At 33.7% G+C, this 24857-nt stretch overlaps 1 protein-coding gene across 1 annotated transcript; it reads right to left on the bottom strand.

Annotated features, from left to right (window-relative positions):
• Positions 1-754: 754 nt before the first annotated feature.
• On the bottom strand, positions 755-23722 carry selenoi (selenoprotein I). Its single transcript, NM_001329437.1, is given in 10 exon segments — positions 755-3678; positions 6634-6816; positions 6953-7133; positions 7963-8011; positions 8138-8246; positions 11205-11467; positions 11961-12035; positions 15512-15620; positions 16245-16313; positions 23548-23722. Coding segments are annotated over 10 exon segments (1203 nt in total). The 5' UTR covers positions 23605-23722; the 3' UTR covers positions 755-3570.
• Positions 23723-24857: the final 1135 nt, after the last annotated feature.

Genomic DNA, 24857 nt, shown 5'->3' with positions numbered 1-24857 from the left:
TCAAAGTCCAGAAAGATTCCAAAACATATCCTCAAAACAGACCACATGCCCTCAGTGGTTCAATCAGAATATGATCAAGCTATATGACAATACTTTTACAAATACATAAAACCAAATTATCGGCTTTATTCAACCGTTTCTTCTCAGTGTCAGATCATGTGTTAATAAGCACTATGCACTGATGTATAACCCGGATGCCTTAATATGATTCCATAATATAAAACCCACACCTTGTCATAGAGTAAAAATCTAAAATACAGCATAATGTTCAGCATAGGCTCGTCATTCAGTTTATTATCCTGCTTAAAATAATAAAAAAAAAAGTTCCTGAGAGTTCTTTCCGTCCATCCATCCATCCATCCATCAACAATCAAAATAAAAATATTGTGTTTACTTGCATGAGACAATTAATTGACTGTCAAAGAACAGTTATCAGAAAAAAAAATCATTTAAACAATTAAATATTAACTTCAGGTAAATATTTGATATCTAATAGTTTAAGCTTGTATTTGGGCAATTTTCGTTTCAAGTTTGAACTATTATCATTTTTAAAGGGTCGAGGATATTACCATTACACCAAATGATACAACAGTACAGCTACAATACAATACTCCATAAGGCTTATTTCACGTTGACAAAACATTGGGGCATATCGAGTATACCTGAGACTCATAGAAGATGCCCTGTGCCTCTGTAAGTGAAATCCTGCCTGTCCTGAGACTGGGGTGTCAAAATCTGCAATAGGACAAAATGATACTGTGGATACGCTTACATTTAATGGGGCAGCAACAGATAATGTTACAACATGGCTGGATTTTGTTTTACAATATGCAGAGGTTTGAGTGTTTTAATCCCACTTCAGATAAAAAAAAAAAAAACAATGTATATACTGTAGTTTCTTATTCGCCAAAGCATCACACAAATGCAGTTACACAGCACTAAAAGGGATAGTTCAATGAAAAATGAAAATGTACTCATCATTTACTGACCACAAAGTTGTTGTAAAACTGTACAATTTGTTTCTTTTTAAAATAAAAGAAATACAAAATTGAAAGAATCTTGGCACCAAACAGTTGACATAAATCCATTGACTCCCTTTTTTCCCCCTACCATAGAACTCAATAGATAAATTCTAATCTAGAGACCATCTATCATCTTCAGAACACAAACAAAGATATTTCTAAAAATAATCCTGGAGCTTCCTCATGCTCCCTTTTCCCCATGGGACTCAATAGATAAAGTCAAGCATCTGGTTACCAAGATTTATCAAAATAACTTCTTTTGTGTTTTAACAGAATAAAGAAACTTAAATAAGAACAACTTGAGGTTTAATAAACATTAGCTGAACTATCTCTTTAACAAGAGTACTCCTGCTCCTCACATGGGATGCTTAAAAATATTGACAGTAACACCAAAAAAAAAAAGAAAAAAAAAAGTATACTTCTGACAGTAATACATCCTCTGATGCTGTGCGCTAATGATTTGTGTAGTACATTTGACCTCAGAGGAACCACCATCAGACTCTATAAGCACACTCTATACTACAAACGAAGAAATAAAGCGCCATCTGCTGGCTAAACAAACAAACAATTAACATTTTGCAGGAGTGCCCTTAGGAATGCATCATCACAATGTCCTTCATCAAATAATCTACTGCAGAAGTGTAATTAGATATTAACATTTTAAAATACACTTTGTATATGACAGTATGACAGATGATGTACACTATTCATCCATATTTCGGGTTTCCTGTGAAACGAAAGGTGTTGGAGAATGACAAATAGGTATTTAAACTATTATTGAGATTTAAAAAAAAATTAAAAGCAATGTTATACCAATTGGATAGAATGTACATGTTTAAACATCTGCTTCTCACAGAAACAGGCATGAGGTTTCCACAGTGTATAGCGTAAAACATACACAGATAGATAGATATTTATATATACATACAGTACATATGTGTGTATACACACAATCATCCTATATATCATAAGTCTCCAACTCAATTCCTGGAGGGCCACAGCTCTGCACAGTTTTGCTTCAACCCTAATCAAACACAGCTGATCCAAATAATCGAGGTGATCATAAGAGTTTTGAACACCTTTATTAGTTGCAGACACTGTTTGTTTAGGGTTGAATCTGCGGCCCTCCAATAATTGAGTTTGGGACCTATGCTATATATTTATATTCACACACACACATACATTCAACTCAGACACACCACTGAAAGTAAACAAATAAAAAAAAAATCCCCATAATCTAAGCCCTCAGTCCACCAAACAGAAACTGATACGTAGACAAAAAAAAAAAAGACAACTGGAATGAGGTTGACAGGTCGTGACACCTGTAGATAACAGACATGTTGGTGGCACACAGACTAGTGCTTTTATCGTGTTTAAAGAACGGAGCAAGGTTTGACTCGCTCACTCCAAGTGCGCCCTCTCCTGGTCTGGGTTTGAAGCGCACTCTTCATTTAAGCACAAATAAACTCAATAAAAGCATACTAGTGAAGCAACACAACAAACAAACAGACACAACAGAAACTGAAAATCGGCACGCAGACACACCATCACCAGTGTAAGAATGAAAACAAAACAAAAAAAACAAATCCCAAATAAAGTGGTTATACAAATTCATTCTGTCAGATGAGCTCGTGTTTTGAATTGTGTGTGATGTTATTAGCTGATTATGTGGTCGTTTAGGTGTCATTACTACAATTCTATATAAAGATCAGCGACAGCACCATTGTTTTAAATAAGCAATCAAACATCCCTGTTCCCTCATACATATAAATAAGCATCAGATGAACTGAAAATTAAACCGTTTTCCCAGTTTACGTACATTGTTCATTATAGAAACGCAATTCGTAGCCTCATTATGCTTTGACAACACTGGATAGTACTTCTTAAAAAGTGTTTTCATCTAAATTGAGGCAAAAATTAAATGTAAATAAAATCGAATAAGCTAAAGACATTCATCCCATCCTATGTGTGTGTGTGTGTGTGTGTGGATCATGTGGCTTGGGAGTGAGAGTGACTCATCTGAGAGCGAGTGTATAAATGAGATTAACCATTCAAGGCTTCTAGTATCTCAGCTGAAAAGCACATTTCCTTAGGAAACAAGCACAATCCCCAGCTTCACGGATACCAGACAACCACACAGTCTCCACTTGGAGCGAGCAACACAATACGGCTCTTTCTGGGAGGAACGGGCCGAGTTACACGGCAGCAAGTCGAGGCACTGTAGGTCCTGGGCTCAGTGGGTCCTGCGTTTCTGTGCTATTGAGTCCCATGGTGTAATTGTGCCCATGATGTCCTGTGACGCAGCTCTGTTGTTGGGCACAGTTGGCACCGTGGTGCAGCTCTGCCTTAGGGCTGGATGAGGCCTGTGGCACAGCTCTGTCTCAGGGATCAGTGGGCCCTGTGGTGCAGCTCCGTCCTCCTGCTGATATAGCAGCATCCTCAGAATTAAAAAGGCGTGTTTGGTCAGTACAATTTGGTTTCCTGGTTTTAACAGTGTCTACTTGGTGAATGGTGAGAGTCGGCTGGCTGAAAGACATGCTGGGACAGTTTAGACCTCAGCAGCCTTCAGGCCGATTTTCTCCTCGTCCTGTCAGTCCGAATTGGGCTTTTTTAGTGAGAAAGCGAATATGTTAAAATGATCGCTCAACTGCTTCACCTGCACAGGAAGACAAGGTAAAAACAAATGATAGAGAAGTTTAGAGTGCTTAAAAACTGCAGCTCACAAATAATCTGAACTTTTTATGTACTATATTGTACACCAGGCTTTATTACAAATTTATAAATATTAAATAACTGTTTTAGATAATCACTGAAGTGATAGATAGATAGACAGACAGACAGATCTGCATGTAGCAATAATATTATTTATTTATTTAAAAAATTATACATACATATATATGTATGTATGTATATACAGTTGAAACCAGAAGTTTACATACATTCTAAAAAAAGGATTATAACCATTTTTAAAAAAATGTCTGATGGTAAATCATACTAAACATTTACTATTTTAGGTCCGTTAGGATTACCTAAATGATTTACATTTGCTAAACGCCAGAATAATGAGATAATATTTTTGAGAATTTTTTTATTAATGTCTAGACAGTCAAATGTTCACATACATTTCCTTGCTATTTTTTTTTAGCTTTGCTTTTAAACTATATGACTTTGATCAGTTGTTTTGTGTATCCTTCCACAAGCTTCTCGCAATAGTTTGAAGGAATTTTGGCCTATTCCTCTTGACAAAATTGGTGTAACTGAGTCAGATTTGTTGCTCGCACAAGCTTTTTCAACTAGGCCCACAAATTTTCTATAGGATTAGGGTTAGGGCTTTGTGATACCCACTCCAAAACATTCACTCTGTTGTCCTTAAAGCACATTTGAACTAATTTGGCAGTATGCTTAGCAGGGCTCGAAATGAACCTTTTTGCTTGGTAGCACCGGTGCTCCTAGATTTAAAAATGTAGGCGCATCAGCCAAAATTTTGTCGCACCCACCAATTCTAAGCACCGTTACTACAAGTTTTATACAAACTTATTTATTGCATTTGAAATCAACAGTAATCAAACTAACAAGAAAAAAAAAAAAAAAAAAATATATATATATATATATATATATATATGTATATATATATATATATATATATATATATATATATATATATATATATATATATGCAAGCGTGAGGAAAATATTTCTCAACGAAATCCCGTTATCACAAAAAAATAGATTTTTTTAACATAACTGAGCGATCAAAAGGTACACAGAGTGCTCACCGGCCCTGCACACACTGCTTGACATGGATGAATCTGTTAACGGTATAACTGTGCTGTTGTCACGGGTGCTGTCTGATATTGCACTGATGTTTTTGACATATACTGTTACTGAACCTTATTATATGCATACGCCATGTTAATAGCAATACCGGTCTTTTTATGAGTAGCGATGTTAGTTTAGTCAGTGCAAGCCAGTTTGCGATGGTGTACGTGGTGTTAAATTTGACATATAGCTGCCACTAGCACGGCGGACAGCATCTGGCGACTTTTCATAGCGGACTTGAAGCCAACGGAAGTCTTTTATCCACTCTTCAAAAAGTATAGATGGTGGTGGATAAACATTCAGCACATGATCACTAGTAAGATGCGTCATTATTTGTAACTAGATGGTTTCTAAAACAACATCTGTCAGTGTTATCTTCATTCTCATCTTCAGCGCTTTACAGTTTTTCGCGGTAGTAGCTCTCTCTGTCATCCCAAGCCAGAAGGCATTGACTGAGTGATTGACAGCTGATATTTCAGTGCAAGAGCAGTTGTGGGCCAATAAGAAGAGCGCGAAGGCGAGCAAGCATTACGGACTTGGCTTTGTTTACTGCAGCAAGTTGACATGACAACTGTTTTAAACCATTCGCGTTTCAAGTGCTGGGATGCATTTTATACACTCGCAAAAATGCTCCCAAATATATTTCGAGGTCGCATAGACAAAATTTCGGGCGCATATGCGACCAAAATGGACGCAATTTCGAGCCCTGCTTAGGGTCATGGTCTGTTTAGAAGACCCATTTGTGGCCAAGTTTTAATTTCCTGGCTGATGTCTTGAGATGTTGCTTCAGCATTTCTACAATGTTTTTTTTTTATGATGCCATCTATGCTGTGAAGTGGACCAGTCCCTCCTGCAGCAAAACAGCCCCAAAAACATAAAGCTGCCGCCCCCCATACTTAGCAGTTGGGATGGTGGTCCTAGGTTTTCCCCTTTGTCCTCCAAATGTAACACTGGTCATTATGGGCAAACAGTTCAATATGTGTTCCATCAGACTATTTAACCGTTGTGCCTTCAATTAGCCCAAAAAAAAATGTTGTCAATTAGCTGATAAGAAACTTCCAAAACCTTGACACCATCATCTGAGCTTTTTCAGAGGTATAATAATCAATAGGATGTAAACTTAACTTTTCAACTTAACTTTGTTCTGTAGACTATCAAAAAATCTTGCTAAAAGAGACTAAGAATTGTGACATTAAAATGTTTATTTTTTTTAAATTAAAAACATCTTTTATTCAAGCTAAAAAAAAACCCAAATACTACTTTCTCCAGAAGAAAAAAATATTATTAGACATACTGTGAAAATCTCCTTGCTCTGTTAATTAGATATTATAAAAAATTACAACCTACAAAATTTTAACAAAATTTTTTCAATATTTTTGCTTCTCTTATTTTTTCCTCTTTTTTTCAAATTTGCATCTAATATTTTTTCACAACATAAATTTGGATGTACTTTTTTTGGACCATTTTCGTAAGTTATTTTGTTAGATAAGCTCCAGGTTTGTCTTCAGTGCTGACTAAGCTAATATAATATTTTATATCTTCCAATAAAAATATTAATTTAAAAGATAGATCTGTGTATGCTGAGCACTGTATACAATATATATATATTTTTTGTAGCGTGTTGTAATCAGTAGTATAAAAATAATAATAATCCTAATCATAAAACATTATAATAGATTTTTCATTTAAAAATATTAAATATAAATAATTATATAAACATTACATAATCAAAATTATACAAGTTACATGCTTTTTCATGACTAATAAGCAGTATGAGCAAGTCTGTACTTACAACCGAGACTCCGTAGTGTATGTGAGTGAGCAGGACTACAGCAGTCCATATAAACAAGACTAGCGATTCTCCTCCCTGCACAGTCCCAGAAATCACTAGCAGCACCACGATGCTCATCGGCAACAACAACAAGCTCAGTGGCTTACATCGAGTATTACTCATCTGGCACACAATGAGCTTGCACTGACAGAGAGAAGCAGAGAAACAGAGCATGTCAGCAGCAGACATCCGACAAGATGCTTTAAACGCACATGAAAGACGTCCATTGTCATGAACGCAACAGTTGTCAATGCCACAGCAGAAGACCGAAATCACTCACTGTAACGTTGGAGAAGGCCGTTCCCACCATGAGATAAAAGATCCTGGGCTGCTTCTGGACGATGTTTGTTGGAGAGAAACTGATCCACAGTGTAGACAGCACGAATAAAAGCACAGGAGAAAAAAACGGCAACAAGGCCTCATACAGTGAACTGTGCTTCAAGGTGTTGTTACGATACGCCCTGAAACAATACAGAGAACAAATATCTCAGTTTTAAAGCATGCTTTATTAATAATACATTAGTGAAGTACAGTTCAAAGCCCCACTCTAAAGCCAAATTCCCTGACTTCCATGACCTATAATGAATTAAAAAAGGCAGCTGTTGTGCTGAGCAGTCCCATCAGAATTTAATAATTCTGTGATCCTTGAATTTAATGCAAAATCAAGCAAATGGTGTAAGATTGTGGGATTTTATTACATTTCTGCAGATAACTTGAATTGTCTGAAACACAGCACAGTGCTGTTTCTTCTTTCGTGCGTGACCTATAGGTTGTTTTCACATGACGTCATTGATGACGCACACAATTCAGAAGGAGGGCAGGAAGTGATTTTTATACATAGAAATCGCTATCAGAACATCAAAATGTTTCTGTTTTATGTTTATAACCCTCTCAGGCTCAAATTAAGTTTTAGAAACAGGAATATTTGTTGAAAATTATCATATTGGGTAGTACAATAGAATCCTGACTTTTTTTGAGACCTTGACATGCAAGGCATTCTGGGATGTTGCAGATTTGCAACATTGGCCCAGTGTGGTACTTAGACACTGACGACTGAATATGATATGAACAATAACTTTTAATATTCAACTTTTCAAACAATGTAACAAATTGCTTTTAAAAATACGCGTTTGACTTAATAATAATGCGTTTGACTTAAGAATAAAAATGGCAGTACAAATTCCATGATACTCCAAAAATTCTATAACCCGTGGGAACCTTGAAAGCTCTACTGAGTTGTATTTTATGTGGGATAATACTAAGCCGCAAGAGATCTGGAGTGAAACTTACTTGAAGACATTGTAGAGACTCATTGGCAGAGTTACAACAAATAAACAACCTGAGAAAAACAACACGAGAAAATCAGATTATTCTTTCATTTGCATTTGGTCTGAGAGCCAATGAAAACACAGTGCATGATGTTTTAACCGTAAGAAGAGCCAATGAGAGGGCAGAGTTCACTCACCGATAATCATAACAGTGAAGAGATCTCTGTAGTGAATGTTCAGAAACACAGGTTTGTACCACGTTTCCACTCCAACTACTGCTGTTATAATGTAGACGATGGAGATAGTCTGAAAAGAACAAACAAAAATGATTGATTTAAGTTGGTAATGGCTTTTTTGGGATAATTATTTTCATTCAAGGATCAAGGAGTACATTTACGTGCACACTATACATGCCATAACAGTGGGATTTTTGCAATATTGTGATTACACTTTGCCTCACGCAAAAACGAGTGAACACTATTAATCTCATAATCGTAATAACCATAACAGCAGTTTACAGTTACTCTTATGTTTTCACCTACAGAATAACGTTGACTAACTATATTCCTTACACAACAAATCTCTAAATAAATTCTTAAAGGTCGTAGACAAGCTTTATAACTATGAAATCTTTATTTCTCACTTTTTCACCCCTGAGCACAGCACATACCCTCATTGCAGGAAATTTCAGTAAGTTTGTTACGTCCACCTAGTGTGCTTGAAAGCTAGGGAAGGGAGACATTTAGGCCCAATCCCAATTCTACCCCTTAGCCCTTCCCCTTACCCCTACCACTCGTTTTGCACGTGTCCGTGAAGGGGTAGTGGTGTCCTAATTCTCTTTAGCTTGAAGGCGTAGGGCTAAGGGCAAGAAGGTATACACCCCTTCAAACAACGATTTTTCAGGACCACACTCGAAACCAAGGGGTGGGAAAAAATTCCCAGAATACACTACCTCCAGCTGCACCCGGAAGTAAGAAGATCCACTAATTAGTATTTTTGTCATTAATACAAATTTTTACAACAAACAAACACGTTTTAATATATTCATAACCGTGTTTGTTTTACCGTCATGCTTAAAAAAAAAAAAAAAAAAAAAGAAAACGCTAAAATAAAAACTGCTAAATTTCGCGATCTATAATCCCTAATAATAACTCCTGTACAGCAGTCCCACAACATTCTGACACCCGATGACACTGAAATACCCTGTCAGAAAAGACCAGTGGCTGGGAATGGGATTTTTACAGTGTCTGCTATAATGTTAATGTGGTTTTTGGTGTGTTTACATTAATGTATATGCATCTGTGCAAATGCACAGTCTTGTTCTGATCTTGCCACATTAGATCGTTATGATAACATAATACATGGCTTCAGTGATTTCCTGAAGATAAATACCAAAAAAATAACACAACTGGAATCACTACAGTAGTCGCCGTCATCTGAACTCATATAAAGCAAGAGATTGCGATGACATATGATGACATGTGCAGATGCTGTAGTGCTGTCCCAATACATAGGGGTAAATTTTGAAGCACTTTCCCTTAACCCTCGGCTGCAAGGGCTAAGGGGAGAAGTAGGGGTACCAAAAATAGAATTGGGATTGGGCCTTCGAGCAACGACAATATGCATTTGCGTTTTTATTTATGCATCATACAATAATACAGACTTCATGAAATTAATATTATATTATCACAAATTGTTAAATAAATGATATTTTGTTGAATAAATGCTTTCAAATGGGGATATTTAAACGTCAGTTGTGGGTGATGACCACATGGAGCAACTCTCTGCAAGAGAGAGCCTGAAAGTCAGGCTGCAAATGCTGTTTGGATAATCTTTGTGTAGTGATAATGTTTATATTGATGAAAGGTCAGTCAAGTTAGCATTAATTTGCATGAATTTAATGTTTTAATATTTTAAACTGTCAAATTAACTGATTGTACAGTTATATAATTTCAAACTTTCATTTAAAGTTATTAAATATAACATTAACTTCAAGTAAAACACAATAATAGTATATTGTGATGTTGGTTTTTAATAAGACCAGAAAGCAATGTCTATTTTTGCCAGTGAATTGAAGTTATACCCCCTTGTACGGACCACTATTTTAACCCTGTACAGAATGCCGTTAATACCTATCGTTTTCCGTACACATGCATGGGCTGCAATTCCCTGATCATTTTTTCCCCCAAAAACTACAGGTCCAAAAAACATCAATCAAAATTTGGATTGTGCAATAGGTACACACCTAGAGAATGATCACACAAACATGCTTATCTGGCTTTCAATGACAGAGGAGTGGTCGTTTGAGTTTGCTGAATAGCGAAAAGTATACAGAACATGGTTAGTCGACGTTTACTCATAAACAGAATACACAAAATCATAAACAAAATCTAATTGTGATCATAAACAGGTGTATAAGTACAAAATATTAATCTACTGTGTGTTATATGACAAAAACAAAACTTTATCTTCAAAATTTGTTTGACATATTTTTAAAACACACTGTAAACATTTGGCATCAACAAGATTTCTTTTAAGAAAAATAATATATAAATATAATAATATTTATTTATTTTTAAGAAAAATATTTCAAATAGCATTGTTTTCTAACTTCCTGAGAAAGTATGGCTGCCACTAAATTTTAATCAGCATAATGGTTTTCAATACTGATAATATATTACAATGACTTGCCTCAAGTAATGCAGATGGAAATTAATAGACAAATAAATTATATTTTACATGTATTTATTTTAATTGCATATTAAAAAGTATAAATATAACTGTTATCTTAAATCGCAATATTTCACAATAATTATTCTGCATTTTTAATTAGCACAAGATTCTTACCTATTTTTGGCTATTTTATAATGGTAGTATATATTTTTACTTAATAAAATATTTAATTATCTTGATTTAATAATTGTAATTTTTTAAGAGTTTTCACCTTAATCGATAGGACAGTAAAGATGCACAGACAGGAAAGTATGGGGAGCAGAGATAGGGGATGGATCGGCAAAGGACCTCGAGCCGGGAATCGATCTCAGGTCACCACGAGCACCTCTGTGCTATGTGTCAACGCACTAACCACTAGGCTATTATCTTTATTTAAATTATTTACTATATTTCTAATTAGAATATTAATCTGATTCAAATTATATCTTATAATAATACATATTAGGCAGATTACAGAAGCAACAACATAACTTTCTAATAATATTTACCAATTAATAATACACTTTTTATCATACTAATCATAATACATACCACTTGACTGATGTCGTAGCCCCAGGGCAGAAACAAAATTCCAGTGTTGTACTTCTCCCAGTGAGACAGGATGAAGGAAAACAGGACGACCCATAACAGATAATAGAGTGTCACCACGCTGACCCCCGTCTCACCCCGTCCAAAGACAGAGTACACTGTGGCAACAAAAAATACACAGGCCCAGCTGTCCAGACCGTGATCAAACAGTTCACCCAGAGGAGTGCTGGAGTTGGTTCTCCGTGCCTGTTTTCCATCCACACCATCTGCATATGCACACAGACACACATTAACAACCATTTTAAAAGAGCACACATGCCTACAAATGCAAGTCTTATGTGTCTTGCCATTACATATTCAGAGATTTTCACATCATTCACATTCGTTCTCTTCCAAAATACAGTGCTAATGAGCAATCTGCTGCATGTTCCCATTTTCATATGTAAATGTGTTTTGTAGCTTTATAACACTCAAATGTTCTTTTTGGCCAAAGTACTAACCTAGTGAGTTATTTAATGTATACAGCATACTTCAATAGCTTAATAAATGTCCACTAGTGAGACTTCATTTGTGTCAAAATACCAGATCTGTGCATTATGCCCTTGCATTAATGCAGACTAACAGAAAAAATGGTGTCTATTATGCTGGTACTATTTAAAACCAAATAAATTGAATTTAGGATTCAGAACACTAAGTCCACTAGCTGACAATATTTGCCCTTAACAATCGCACTACAAAAATAAAACATAAAAAGCTTACCTAAGGTATAAGCTAGAAAGTTGAACAAACCAGCAGCAATCCACACCCAACTTGGCACATGCGTGTGGCCTTCACCTGTGCCAAAGAAGAATACCAACGCAATAATCAATTACATCATTTCATTTATTATACATATATACATATATATATATATATATATATATATATATATATATATATTATATATATATACATATATACATATATATATATATATATATATATATATATACATATATATATATATATATATATATATATATATATATATATATATATATGTATATATATATAAACATAATTTGTCATATATATATACATAACAAAATGTATAAATAATATCTATTTTTTCTATTTTTATTCATTTTAATTAACTTAGCAAGAATATATCTTTTTTTTCATCTGGAGAAAGTGTAAAAAAAATTTACAATTATTTTTAAGGTCAATACTATTTGTGCTATTAACAAATAATTTTTTTCAGATTAGCTACATTACAAACCACTGTTGTGCAATGACGTGTCAAATTAACCTAAATGGCTTAGTTAGCCTGACATAGTAAAACCTTTAATTTGCACATTAAGCCAAACACTTGTATCTTGTCAAATAAGTTGTAAAATATTAAGTACTCAAGTAAGTCATCATGGCAAAGCCCTTGGGAAATATTTTGAAAGAATTAAAAATGTAACAGGAGGGCTAATACTGGACATAAATACTGGGCATAAAACATAAAAAACAGAATCAATTTAAATAATTTGCAATTGAAAAATGGATAAAAATTGGCTAACATGTTTTGGTCAATTTAATTCAACAAATAATTGGAGATATAAAAAAAGCACCAGATTTATCTCATGTGTGAACAGAATCAGCACTTTGCTGGGAAACAGGCATAAATTATCAATAACAATGGAAGTAGCTGTGAACAAGTAGATTTTCTCCTATTTAATAAATGACAACACATTTTTAAAAAATCACGTTATCTTATGTTCACAGGTAAATGTTTCCATGAAGCTTGGCAATTTTTTTTTTTAATTATGAAAATAACTCTTGCTCTGAGATAATTAATTTTAAATGACAAACTTTGGTTTCAGCATGACTAAAATTTCATGATATGGTGTTGAGAGAAATCCACTGGTTAGTCCAGTTATCTAATCACATGAGCTGTTGAGGCAGTCACATGAGTGTTTTTGCTCTGCTTCAACTTACATTGGATAAATCATAGTTTTAAGCATGTTTTCTTTTCAGAAAAAAATGAGCTGGTTCTAATTTGGTCCCACAAAATTATTTTAAGGGCATTTTAGGATTTTATGTTTATCCTGGCTTGTGTGCATAAAAATATGCGGATGGAAGCATAGCTAGTAATAATATTATTGCAAAATTTGACATCAGATCAGTTATCATATAATTTATAATTGCTTGACTTTGCAACTCACCATTATCAATGTAAAATTTATTCAAACAAGCATTTATACATATGAAAAATGACACTGCTGTATTTAACAAATGCTCAGCTGCACAGTCTTTAAATGAAAACCAACAACACCACACTAGCTACGTTTCCATGCAACAATATGAATTAAAGTTATGAGCAAAACTGGATTATCACATCCCAAAAAAAAAAGACCATCCAATAAGATAACAAAATCACATCCTGATTAACTGGCACCAAATAATCATAATAAAAACTAAATTTGCTGTCATAGAAGTTGCATGAATCTTTTCTTTATTCAATACATTACTTGCACCTCAGAAGACAATGCCGACACATAATGAATGCGTGGTGGTGTTTAAAGCCTTGAGACGTGGAGAACAGATGCTCTTGACAATTCTGGAGGTAATTAATATAATAAAGCTAATACTAAATGGTTAAGACGTTTTAGAATGACCAAAACAACATTTCAGATGTTTTATAATATGCTCAGACTGCTGGTTTGTCCATTCACATAAATTTATCATCATACAATCTTTTATAACAAAATCACATGACTTTTTTAATGTGCATACTGAAATTTGTTCTGTAAAAGTGTTTCTACTTATCAAATAAAAAGTTTACCCTCTTACTCAGTTATGTGCATCTTCAAAATGTATGCGCATCTTGGTGCATATCTAAAATGCACATGTGATGGAAACATAGCGACTGACAAACACACCGCTTCACATGTAGGATGGTGATTTGATTCTTAAAACAAGCGAAATGAAGCTATAAAGTTTGATGACAACAACCAAACAAAACAAAACAAAAAAACTTTTACAAGTAGAAGAAACAAGAAAATTACTTGCATCTTTCAGACAGATTGTTTCCTTTAAATGTAATTTTGATTTGATTTCAGCTTTCTTACAGAGGTCGTAAATCACTCTGGCAAAAAAAAAATTTCAGATACAAACAAGATTTCCCCAATTTCTTCTGGCACGTTGTAAGGGCAAAAAGCGAAAGGCACCATCTTTAGCTGCTTTGTTATTCGTTTACAAAGAGGTGCAAGGAGGCGGAAGTCTAAAGTTTTCTCAGAGGCAGGCACATGTAAAGTACTAGCTGGTTACATCTAAACTGGCAAATATAATTTTAACTAGGTCAGTTATGGCACACAAATTAGGGCTGGACAATAATTCGATATCAATATATATCACGATAGATTGTCTTTCAATAACGGTAATATGATTTTTAAACCATTTCTGGTATTTCGATATACATTTGCATACATATGTTTTATTATACATCAGATGTTATGCCTTTCATTTGTCACTGAATGACTTTCCGTGTCAGAATGAGCGTGATGTCACTTGTGTGATGACGTACATCACAGATACGCACGCTGCCACTGCCAGCCAGCGCTCAGAAGTTGGTTAAGCTGCTCCGTCGCAGAAAGCGACTTTTTTTTATTTAAAGAAAAGTTAGAAGAGCCTGGAGGTATTGGAGACTTTGCATATTCAGCTTGCACACATTTGTAGGCACATACATCTATTGTGTGCATTCTTGGCAGTTTTTTCATGTCTTTTTAATATTGTCCATACCGATATCGGAATTATATCGTATCTACCAAAATTAAGAAATACATTGTGATATAATTTTTTGCCATATCATCCAGCCCTAACACAAATACAATCAGATTGTTTTTAAAAATAAATTGTGTATAAAAAAAGAAGCTGAAAGTTTTCTTTTCAACTTGTCTGAGCTGGTAGACACATCACAAACCCAACAAAACCTAAAAAAAAAAATAAAATCTACAAAAGTGAAAATGTCATCCAATACCATCTTACGTTTTAATAGATATATAAAAATAACACTCTATTGTTTTTCCTTTTAAATATTTCCTCCGCCACCAAACCTATAGTGTGTTTTGGCTCTGTTGTGGATATGAGAGAGCTGGATATGACTACAGAAGTGGCTGTGTATTAACAGATGACTAGTTGATAATTTAGAGAATGATGAGCTGGAAGTGAGACCTTGATCCTTGTCATATAAAACAGTAACAGCATATTTTTACATCAAATAAAGAGAGGAAAAATAGAACATCAAAACAATTACAAGCTGACACACCAAAGTTTATTATCCTCACCTGAGGCATAAAAGTCAAAGTCGAAGAAGGATAGCATGGTGAAGGTGAGTACCAGGAACATGAACCCTGTAAATGTGATGAGGTTTGGGGCAAGCCATGTGGGTAAGACCTGAGACACAACAAGTGAGCAAAAGAGAGAGAGAGAGAGAGAGAAGGAGAGAGAAAGAGAGAGAGAGAGAGAGAGAGAGAGAGAAATTAGCAAGTTGCAAATGGTCTGATCTCTGTCACAGGTAATCAGATCCAGACGGAACATTCATGAATGTTGCATATATGCAATTCAATGAAAGCAAAAGACAGAGTAATGTTATTCTTTGATGTGAAACACTTCTGTAAGCTTATGGATTTTATAAAGACATTTCTTCAATAAACTGTTCCTGATAACACAAAATAACACAGAATAAACAACGTCCGATAAAAATATATATTATTCTTATCAATACAATGTTGTTTAAAAATTAATAATTGCATTTAAATTAAATTTAAATAACTTAATATTATATTTCTAGTATGGCACATTTGAAAAGTCTTGCGATTTCATGCATCTATTATTTGTGTAAATAAATTTTAAAAATAGTACATTAACATTATACAAATAAATAGAACATTATATATTATATAATATTATAAACATATATCTTTCTGGTGAAGTGATTATTATTTTATATAAGGGCTGTTGTACATCTTCTGGGTAACGTTCAAAGTGACAGTGTGTTGTGAAATTGATCGTTCTCACCTTCACCACTGAGTTCCAGAAAGGGTGCATGACGTAGATAGAAAGGGGGTTTGAATCCACAGCGCTGTACTGTAAAGAAAAAGATGACAAGATATGCAGAATAAGACAAGGCATTAACACTCAAGTCGACAAGCACTAATGTTGAAAAATGCTATCAAAGCATTTCTTCACTAGGAACTAATTTGTCATACTGTGACTGCTAACTTCAGAAGACATGATTAAATAGTAAACCACAATGACCCTGCTTGAAGGTTTTATTAAAATGACATTAAGTTTTTCACCTTGCATTAGCATTAAGGATTCTCTGATCAGGATTTTTACAGCCGATACTGAGCACCAATTCCCTGTCAATGTGATCAAACGATACCAAGTACTGATTTTGATGCTTCAAGTTTTATATAACTTTGCCATTGCATAAGGACATTTTTCCCTCTATGTATGAGATCTCGTCTCATCAAAGAGAATAAATTAAGGATGTTGCATACATGTAATGATCAGAAGCAACTTTACAAAAAATTATTAGAAACAGGTAGAAAAAAATGGTAAGAAAAATGACTGACAATTCGTAAACATTGCTCACATTTTGTAGCACTGTAGGGTTGTACACTCGTAAACAAACACTTGTGATTGGTTCATGAGATCGGCCAGATCATCAATCGAATCGTGAAATGTGATTATCGGCCGATTTCCTGCCGATCGATCGAAACATCCCTAATTAGCATGCATTTAAATATAACTCAAGATAGACCACTAATGTTTAGGTTTTGTCAAGACTCTTCCCTCATCTTTCATCACATTTTGCATCACTTCCTCTGGAATGCTTGGTGTAATACAGTACTACTGAATAAATGAACCCATGCTATGTGGCTTACAAGCAGGCAGGAACGCAAGTGAATGCAAAGAGTAAGAAAATGCAGAAAAGAATGGAAACCTTGTTTTGGTAAATTTTCCAAGAAACATCCAAGAATGATCATGTGTTAAGTCAATAAGTAGAGATCGTGTGGTCTTTTGTGACCGTTCAAATGCATTTTGAACACATGACCATTTATACTAGTGCGTTGTAGTAGTTTTGTTTTACAATAAAAATGCTCCTCATCCAAACAGGTGTTGTCATTACGTTTCAGAAAAACTGTCAGTCCACACTATACATTCTAAAACGTATGACACATGACCATTCAGGCTTACTGGGCAAGCATATATAATATGCTGGCATCTGTACTTGCAGTCTACTGGTTGTGTAATGAGATGTCAAATGAGATGGTAACGCTACACAATAGTACAGACGACCAGTCAGAAAGTGATTGTGAATATATACACTACCATTTTTAAGTTTGCATTTTAGTCCTAGTCCTTAGTTTCCAAACTAGAAGATCTTTAGTTTCATTTTGCATGTCGAAGAAGCTGTAGTAGTATACACACTAGGTTAAAAAGTCTGTATTTCTAAACAAACACACACTAGTTTAAATGTCACCTAAGAAAACAATTTAATCTTTTTTTTAACCATTTCAGAAAGTTGGTTATTAAGCATTTCAGACCCCACTTAACACCCGTATTTAGCAACATCTATCTTAAAACATTTTATTAATAAGTGAAAACGGGGCCTAAATTTCTCATTCACTTCTTTTCAGATGGTTTGCAGCGAAGGAAAATATATTAAAATCTCCAAACCCAATTTAGAATAGCTGAAATGTAAATTATGTCTATCAAAGGTCTTCTACTAATGTGTGCTGTGTTTCTGAATTGAAGGGAGATCACTTTACACTTTCACTCCCCCTAAGCATATGTTCACTCTGACACATTTGAGGCTTTAGGATACGAACGACTGAAGCCCTGAAAACATCTGGATCTGAAAAGGTCTGAAAGAAAATCCCTGAAGCCTTGAAATGCATACTCTCCAAAAAAAAAAAAAAAAGCACAATTTAAGTAATTATTCCATTTTGACTGCATAAAAAATACATACTGTTTGGTTAAAATAATGTCAGAAAATTAATGTGCACAAAACTTTTAAAAATTTAAAAACTGTTAAAATGTAAATATTAATGTAATTTTGTTTCTGTTAATATAAAACACTGGTACAGGAACTTAGCAGTAGCAGTAAGTGTCAAAACAGTCAACATCGTAAGCTAGCATTAGTTCACACCTTATTTTGGTTGTCTTCTTTAAACACTGTGGTTCATAAATAACTTTGCATCGACATGTCACCAACCAGTCATTAGAGCACACGTAGTAGACCATCTATTTTCTGCTAATACTTTATTCTAATTTTCTTTCAACAGGGATTCTACACATCTTGGCCCTCTGGTCCACTTTCCATCTGGCATTAAAGGGATAGTTCACCCAAAAACTAAAATTCTGTCATTTACTCGCACTTTATTTATCACAAACTTTGAGTTTCTTTTTTCTGTTGAATAAAAAAAAAGTTATTTTGAACAAAATCCAGAAATATGTTACTATTGACATCTATAGTATTAGTTTTTCCTACAATGGATAGTATTTGTCTTAATCATTTTTTCAGATATTTTTCAATACCTTCTTTTGTGCTCAACAGAGGAAATACACTCATAAAGGTTTGAAACCACTTGAGGGCGAGTAAATACATTTTTTTGTGGTGTAAACTTTTTCTTTAAGATGCACTTTCATCAACCTGATCACAAACAGACGACACTATACCAAAAAAAAAAAAAAACTGCCACATTGTAAAGCCCGATAAGTAGGCCCACACAGAATCTGCACACACTGAAATCCGCAGATTTTTAGGTCATTATTGAGTCTTTTGGTTAATTTGAGTAAATGTGTGAAAATTTATATTTATTCAGTTTTTTTATTATTAATTTCACTAATAATATTGACTAATATGAAAGTGTTCATTTGATTTATTTACAATACAGTGGGTAAAGTAATATTTTCTGTCTTTTAGTAGATATATTGAGAGACTTGCTTCATTTAACAAATAAGTGGATCTAGATGGATTTGCATTGTAAACATTAAATAAAAGTGAAAAAGGTTGCATGTTTTATTTTATATATTAAATCTTTAGTTGTGATACTCCCATAATAAATCTGCATAAATTCAAATATTTGTTACAAAATTCTCAGCAGAAATAGCAAACAAATGTAAGCCGATTCGGTCTGGTTCTACCGATAAGTTAACTCTAACTGTTTGAGGAAACCAATTGTAACAAACCATTTAAGTTTTGAAACCAAATGGTCTGATATATGGAGTCATAAACACATATTATACATGTTGATAGTCAAACATTTAGAGTATTACCAATTTAAACATTTTAAGTTCAGTTATTAGAACAAATTAAGCCCAAACAACTATACTCAAAATGTTTCTAGCATTAGAGTTAAGACATAAAACATAATTGATTCATAACTCAATTGGTTTAAGTTCTGCTTAATAAAAGCAATCAATAAGAGTTATATTAACTCATAAACTAAGTCAAAGTAACATTGTAAAATATTCATACATTAATCTAACTTCTAACTTCATTTAGTAATTTTCACTGTCAGATTTTGCAGTAAACTGTTGTCATTCAGTATAGCAGTGTAACATGAATTCCTTTACACAGTAGTAAGTGCACTAAAGGGGCCCAACAAAATCTGAACAAAGGATGCATGTTAACATCAGATAGAAAAGATAATGGATCTTGTATGTCCACCTGTGTTTAGACACTGAAAAGAAATCAACACCTGAACAATGAAAATTAGTGAACATTTGTCAACAACCAAATATATTTAACTGTACAGCATGAACAGAGGTAAAGAAACATACTTTTTGCAAGAGGGGCTAGTCATGTACTGTATGTTCAACGTCCCCTACACATGTGCAAACATGCAGTGTAAAAATAGCACTTTACCAACGTAGCAGTCTGTACACTTAACAGCTCAAAACACTTGAAGTAAATAGATGCACCATATAAAGTCAAGAGGCCATTACAAGGAGGCATACAGGGTAAGCAACACTTTTATTCACAAGTTCTTTCACATAACCACTCAGAAAAGCACAAAACTGTGTCACACCCAGGAATTCAACCCCTCGACCCCTCAAGATCCACACCCATTTAACCAAACCATCATGTTCACAGATGCTGAACACCAACAATAATGTTAGTTAGTGACCAATACTGATTAATTGTATAGGTGTCCAAAAACTGATGTGGAAATGATTGTTTATTGTTTATTTCAACTAATATATAATCACACAGTAATAAAACATCATGTAATAAAAAACACATTTGCCGATTTTCTGAAATGTCTAACAGTATTCGGGTACAGATATTAAATAATAACAATGCAGGAAAAAAAGTTCTAAATACAGTTCTAAAGTCACCGGAAATTTTAAATCAAATTATTTGGCAAAATAATTCCTCTTGATCCCAGATTGTGTATTTTCCATATCTGTCATCTGAACTTTGATGTGACCTAACATTAAAGATTTCTGTTTACTTTATGTTTGCTGGAAGCTAAACATGTAATTGCGTGTTCTTGGGGAAAAAAGAAGACAGTCCTGGTGTACCTCAGTGGATAAAGGGGATGATCTCTTGCCTTGCCTTAGAAAAGATAACCTATTTTTTGAAAAATAAAAATCATATATTTTGGTCTATTTGGAAAATATTCCATGACTTTTTGGAGAATCTAGATGGTGACTCTTTTCTTGAGCTGACAGACATTGAAAGTATATAGATTAGATAAATATGGTATTGCTGTATTACTTGATATTAGTGTTGTTATTTATTTATATATTTTTCAAAGTGTAATAAGTTATTTTGAACCTATATTATTCTTGCCATTTTTTGTTTTTGGATTACAATTTTTTTGCTAAGCTGAAAAATTATACCTGTAAATTTGTATGCCAATTTTTAAATAAAAATCGTTGTAAAAAAATAATGCAAAAATGCTTTCCTTACTTTGCTTTGTCTCGTTATTTTGTCCAAAAATACTAGAAATTCTTAGATCAAGTTGTTTTGTTTTCAAAAATTATGTTTTTTCTTTAAACAAGCAAAATATTTACCGCTTTGAAATGTAGATATTTTTAATAATCTTTCCTAATTATTTTTTGGCATGAATAAATTCCTTATAAATATAGTAATTAAATACAATTCTGTAGCTCTTGGTCAACTTAACCCATACTCAACATTGTATATCTTGCGATGTTGACTATTTCGGATGGGCACATTGTGATATCGATGCTGAAACAATATATTGTGCAGCCCTACAATATGCATTCTATTTTTGACAAAAACAAAACTAATGCTGCTAGTCATTTCAGTTAAAAATAATCAGATATTTTTGCATAAATTTTGGTGCACTATTTATAACTAAATTTGACATCCTCCTAGCTAATTATTTACACAAATTACACATTAAATTAGGGGTGCCCAAACTTTTTCGTATAAAGGGCCAACAACCAAATATTGTTGAGAACCATGAAGGTAAACATACCAAACTATTTTACATTTAAAAATAGTTTTTAAATGTAAAATTTAAAAGTTGATAATTTCTTAATTTATTAGAAACATTACTAATGTAGAATAATGTTTCAAATGATAAGATATTGCAATAAAAACATAAACAATCACATTTATAACAGAGTGGAGTTCAATGCTATCAAACATTAGCCGCCTTTGCCTTAATTTGTTCACGATCTATAGTGTGACAGTAAGTACATTTAAACTAAATCTGATTAATTTACTTGAAACATTTAATTTCAGTTAATTTTTAACAATAAACCAAACAAACAAAAGGTTGCATTAGATTTGAAATGACAATCTTGAAACCATCCCCATCCTTCTCCTCCTCTCCTCAGATGGGCCAAATCAAAGGTTACCATCGGCCAACAATATTTAAAATATTTTGAAACAGTAAACAAGTCAGACTAAATAATTAAAATTAATTATTGACTTCTGCTGTCTTCATTAGTTTCAGATTTCTTTACAATTAAAATTGGCATATTTGTATATCTTTTCTGCTGGAGACAATGTTGTCCTAAAAATCTTATTAAAATGTAATTTAAAAAAATGTAAAAAAAAAAAATAAAAAAAAAATCGTACACATACATTAGCAACAGTATAGCAGAAAATTTTGGTGGTTTTAAAACCTTGACTTTTCCAAACCGCAGTAAACCTTGAAAACAGTGATCATCTCATGCCTAGTTTGGGCATTTCTGCATTAAATAAACAAGTTATCTTTTCGGTTGTTGTTTTCTCTTGAACACACATGTCAATTATGTGATGAAAAACTTACAATTTCAGCATTATTCCTTCAGAAATCTTTCTAATATAGAAATTTGGTTTTCGAGAAACTATTTTTGTATTATAATTGATATAAGAAACTATTTGAAAGATAAATATGTCATATTGCCGTAAGTGTCTTATGTCTCATTTGATCATTCTAACACACATCCTTGCTCAATGAAGAAATAATTTAATTTGTTAGCTTTTTCCCTTTGCTTTTGTTTGTTAGTGTTTTGATTACCAGTATGTGCTTATTGGTTTCAATAAATAAATATTAGGTCTACTACAATTAACACACAGAGTAGCCAACCTAAAGCAATAAAGAAATAACTTACAGTGATAATATAAAAACTAGAATCATAAACACAAGTAACAGCTCGCGTTTTTGCAAACAAGGAGGTTAATAATTGGATAAACAAAGATTTGCATGTCAATCCTTTCAGGTGTTGCTGCTTGCTTCTGTAAGTTACCTCAGAAGACCTGACATTATACTCTACACCATTATCAACAGTTAAAATGTGAAAACAACCAATAATTCTAGTGAAAGCACAGAGTGATGTGACTCGCATGCAAATAATATCCATAACGTTACATCCGTGTTGGAGGCGGAACCACGAGCCCATCCCTTCATAATTCAACATGATTTACAAGGTAACCAAAAACAAGAAGCAGTTCAATCGGATAAAACCAAGCTGGACGTCGTGTTTGCATTCAGCTGGCAAAACAACACAGTCGCATAATGTTTAAAACAGAAGATCTAACGTTACTTTCACTGGCGGTTTCATGTCACAGTGACACACCGGTGAATTACCCGGTTAAATCCACGAGCGTGTCTCGTAAACCATTAAAAATGCTGTAATGACTAAACCGCGAATCAACTCATCAATCAAAATCTGAGGGCAAATACACCGTTTCTCTTTAAAGGTGGCAATAAGACGGCGTCGTCCTTTGCAGAGAGGCATTCACACCGGTAGACCTCATGCTGTCACGATAGCACGGTTTGGCTAACCGACACGCTAAACTCCTACACATTGAGGTGAATATTGTGAATAATTGCGGCCTCACCTTGTATTTATCAAAACCTGAGAGTTGTTCTTGCGTGACATAGTGGTAGAGAGCCATGATGACCGCAGCACGGCTCTGAGGAGACCCGAAATCCAGCACCCGTGTCTCGGCTCGGATCTCGGCGTTCGCAGTGGTGCGCGTGAGCGGTGGCAGTGCAGTGGTGGCGTGACGCAGAAACTCCGCCCACAACCAGACGCTCTGTTTCATAATAAAAGTACGCGTTAGAAATTGCCAAATAGATATTTACGAATGTATCTATGGAAAATTGCTATAAAACATTTTAAATGTTGTATTTATTATTAGTTTTTCTTGTCTTATAAGGTTTGTATGTGTAAAACAAAAACATTTCGATTTCTTTTGGAGACCACCCCTATACCGATGTAAACATACAACTTAATAAAAACGCAGGCATTTTGTACTTTTGTTTAAAAAATAATGTAAAATATATATTCTAGACATGCACAATATTTGAAAAATATTTGATTGTAATGAGTACTGTAATGATTATTTATATATGATCATTAACAATTTTGGTATTATTTTTTATGTCACTACGGCCTCTCATGTAAATAAATATATAATAAAAACCCACGTATAAAGTATTTTGTTTAAAACTATGATGTGAAAAATATCTCTTCTAAATATTTACAGTATTTGGCAAATGTTTAGTATGTATTTTTCAATTTAAAACGTGTTTTTAACTTTTTTCATTTTAAGTATAATAAACTCTAGATGATGGATAATAAAGCCAAAAGTGTCTTCTTTCCAAAGATACATGAACTGTGAAAGTAGACTAAAACTACTGTTTCTGGTAAACTTTTATAGTTCAAACACACCTAACTGTATAAAACAACTGTAAATATTGCACTGTACAAGTATTACCAAAATAATCATTCTCAGGTAGGTTGCGGTCTTCTAAGTTTTTTTTTACATAAATTAAAATAAACAAGCACATGAAATTATTATTTTTAAATGATTAGACACTTTTAACGCACTCGAAATATTACTTTTACATTGCAAACAGGGTCTTAAAAGTAAGTAGATTCCCCTCGCCTTGAACGACAAGACTTGGAATTTGAAGGTCAATGACATCTGAAAGATTGAAACCCCCTGCACTACACTATCTACCCACTAGGAGTCAGTAAATATTTATGAATGGAAAAATCAATCGCAAACTTGATAGAAAGGTTATCATGCATGCTCACAATAAGTTATAACTTAAACCAAAAAGTTACTTATTTTCTATAATATGTAATGACGGTTTTTCTTTGCGTAAAGTTGACACGATTAAATACCGTTGGAGTGTGGCT

Source organism: Danio rerio, chromosome 23, assembly GCF_052040795.2.
Source record: "Danio rerio strain M-AB ecotype USA chromosome 23, GRCz13ab, whole genome shotgun sequence".
Classification (NCBI taxonomy): domain Eukaryota; kingdom Metazoa; phylum Chordata; class Actinopteri; order Cypriniformes; family Danionidae; genus Danio; species Danio rerio.
Note: the sequence above shows the minus strand (reverse complement) of the source record. Positions and strands in the feature narration are given on the sequence as shown.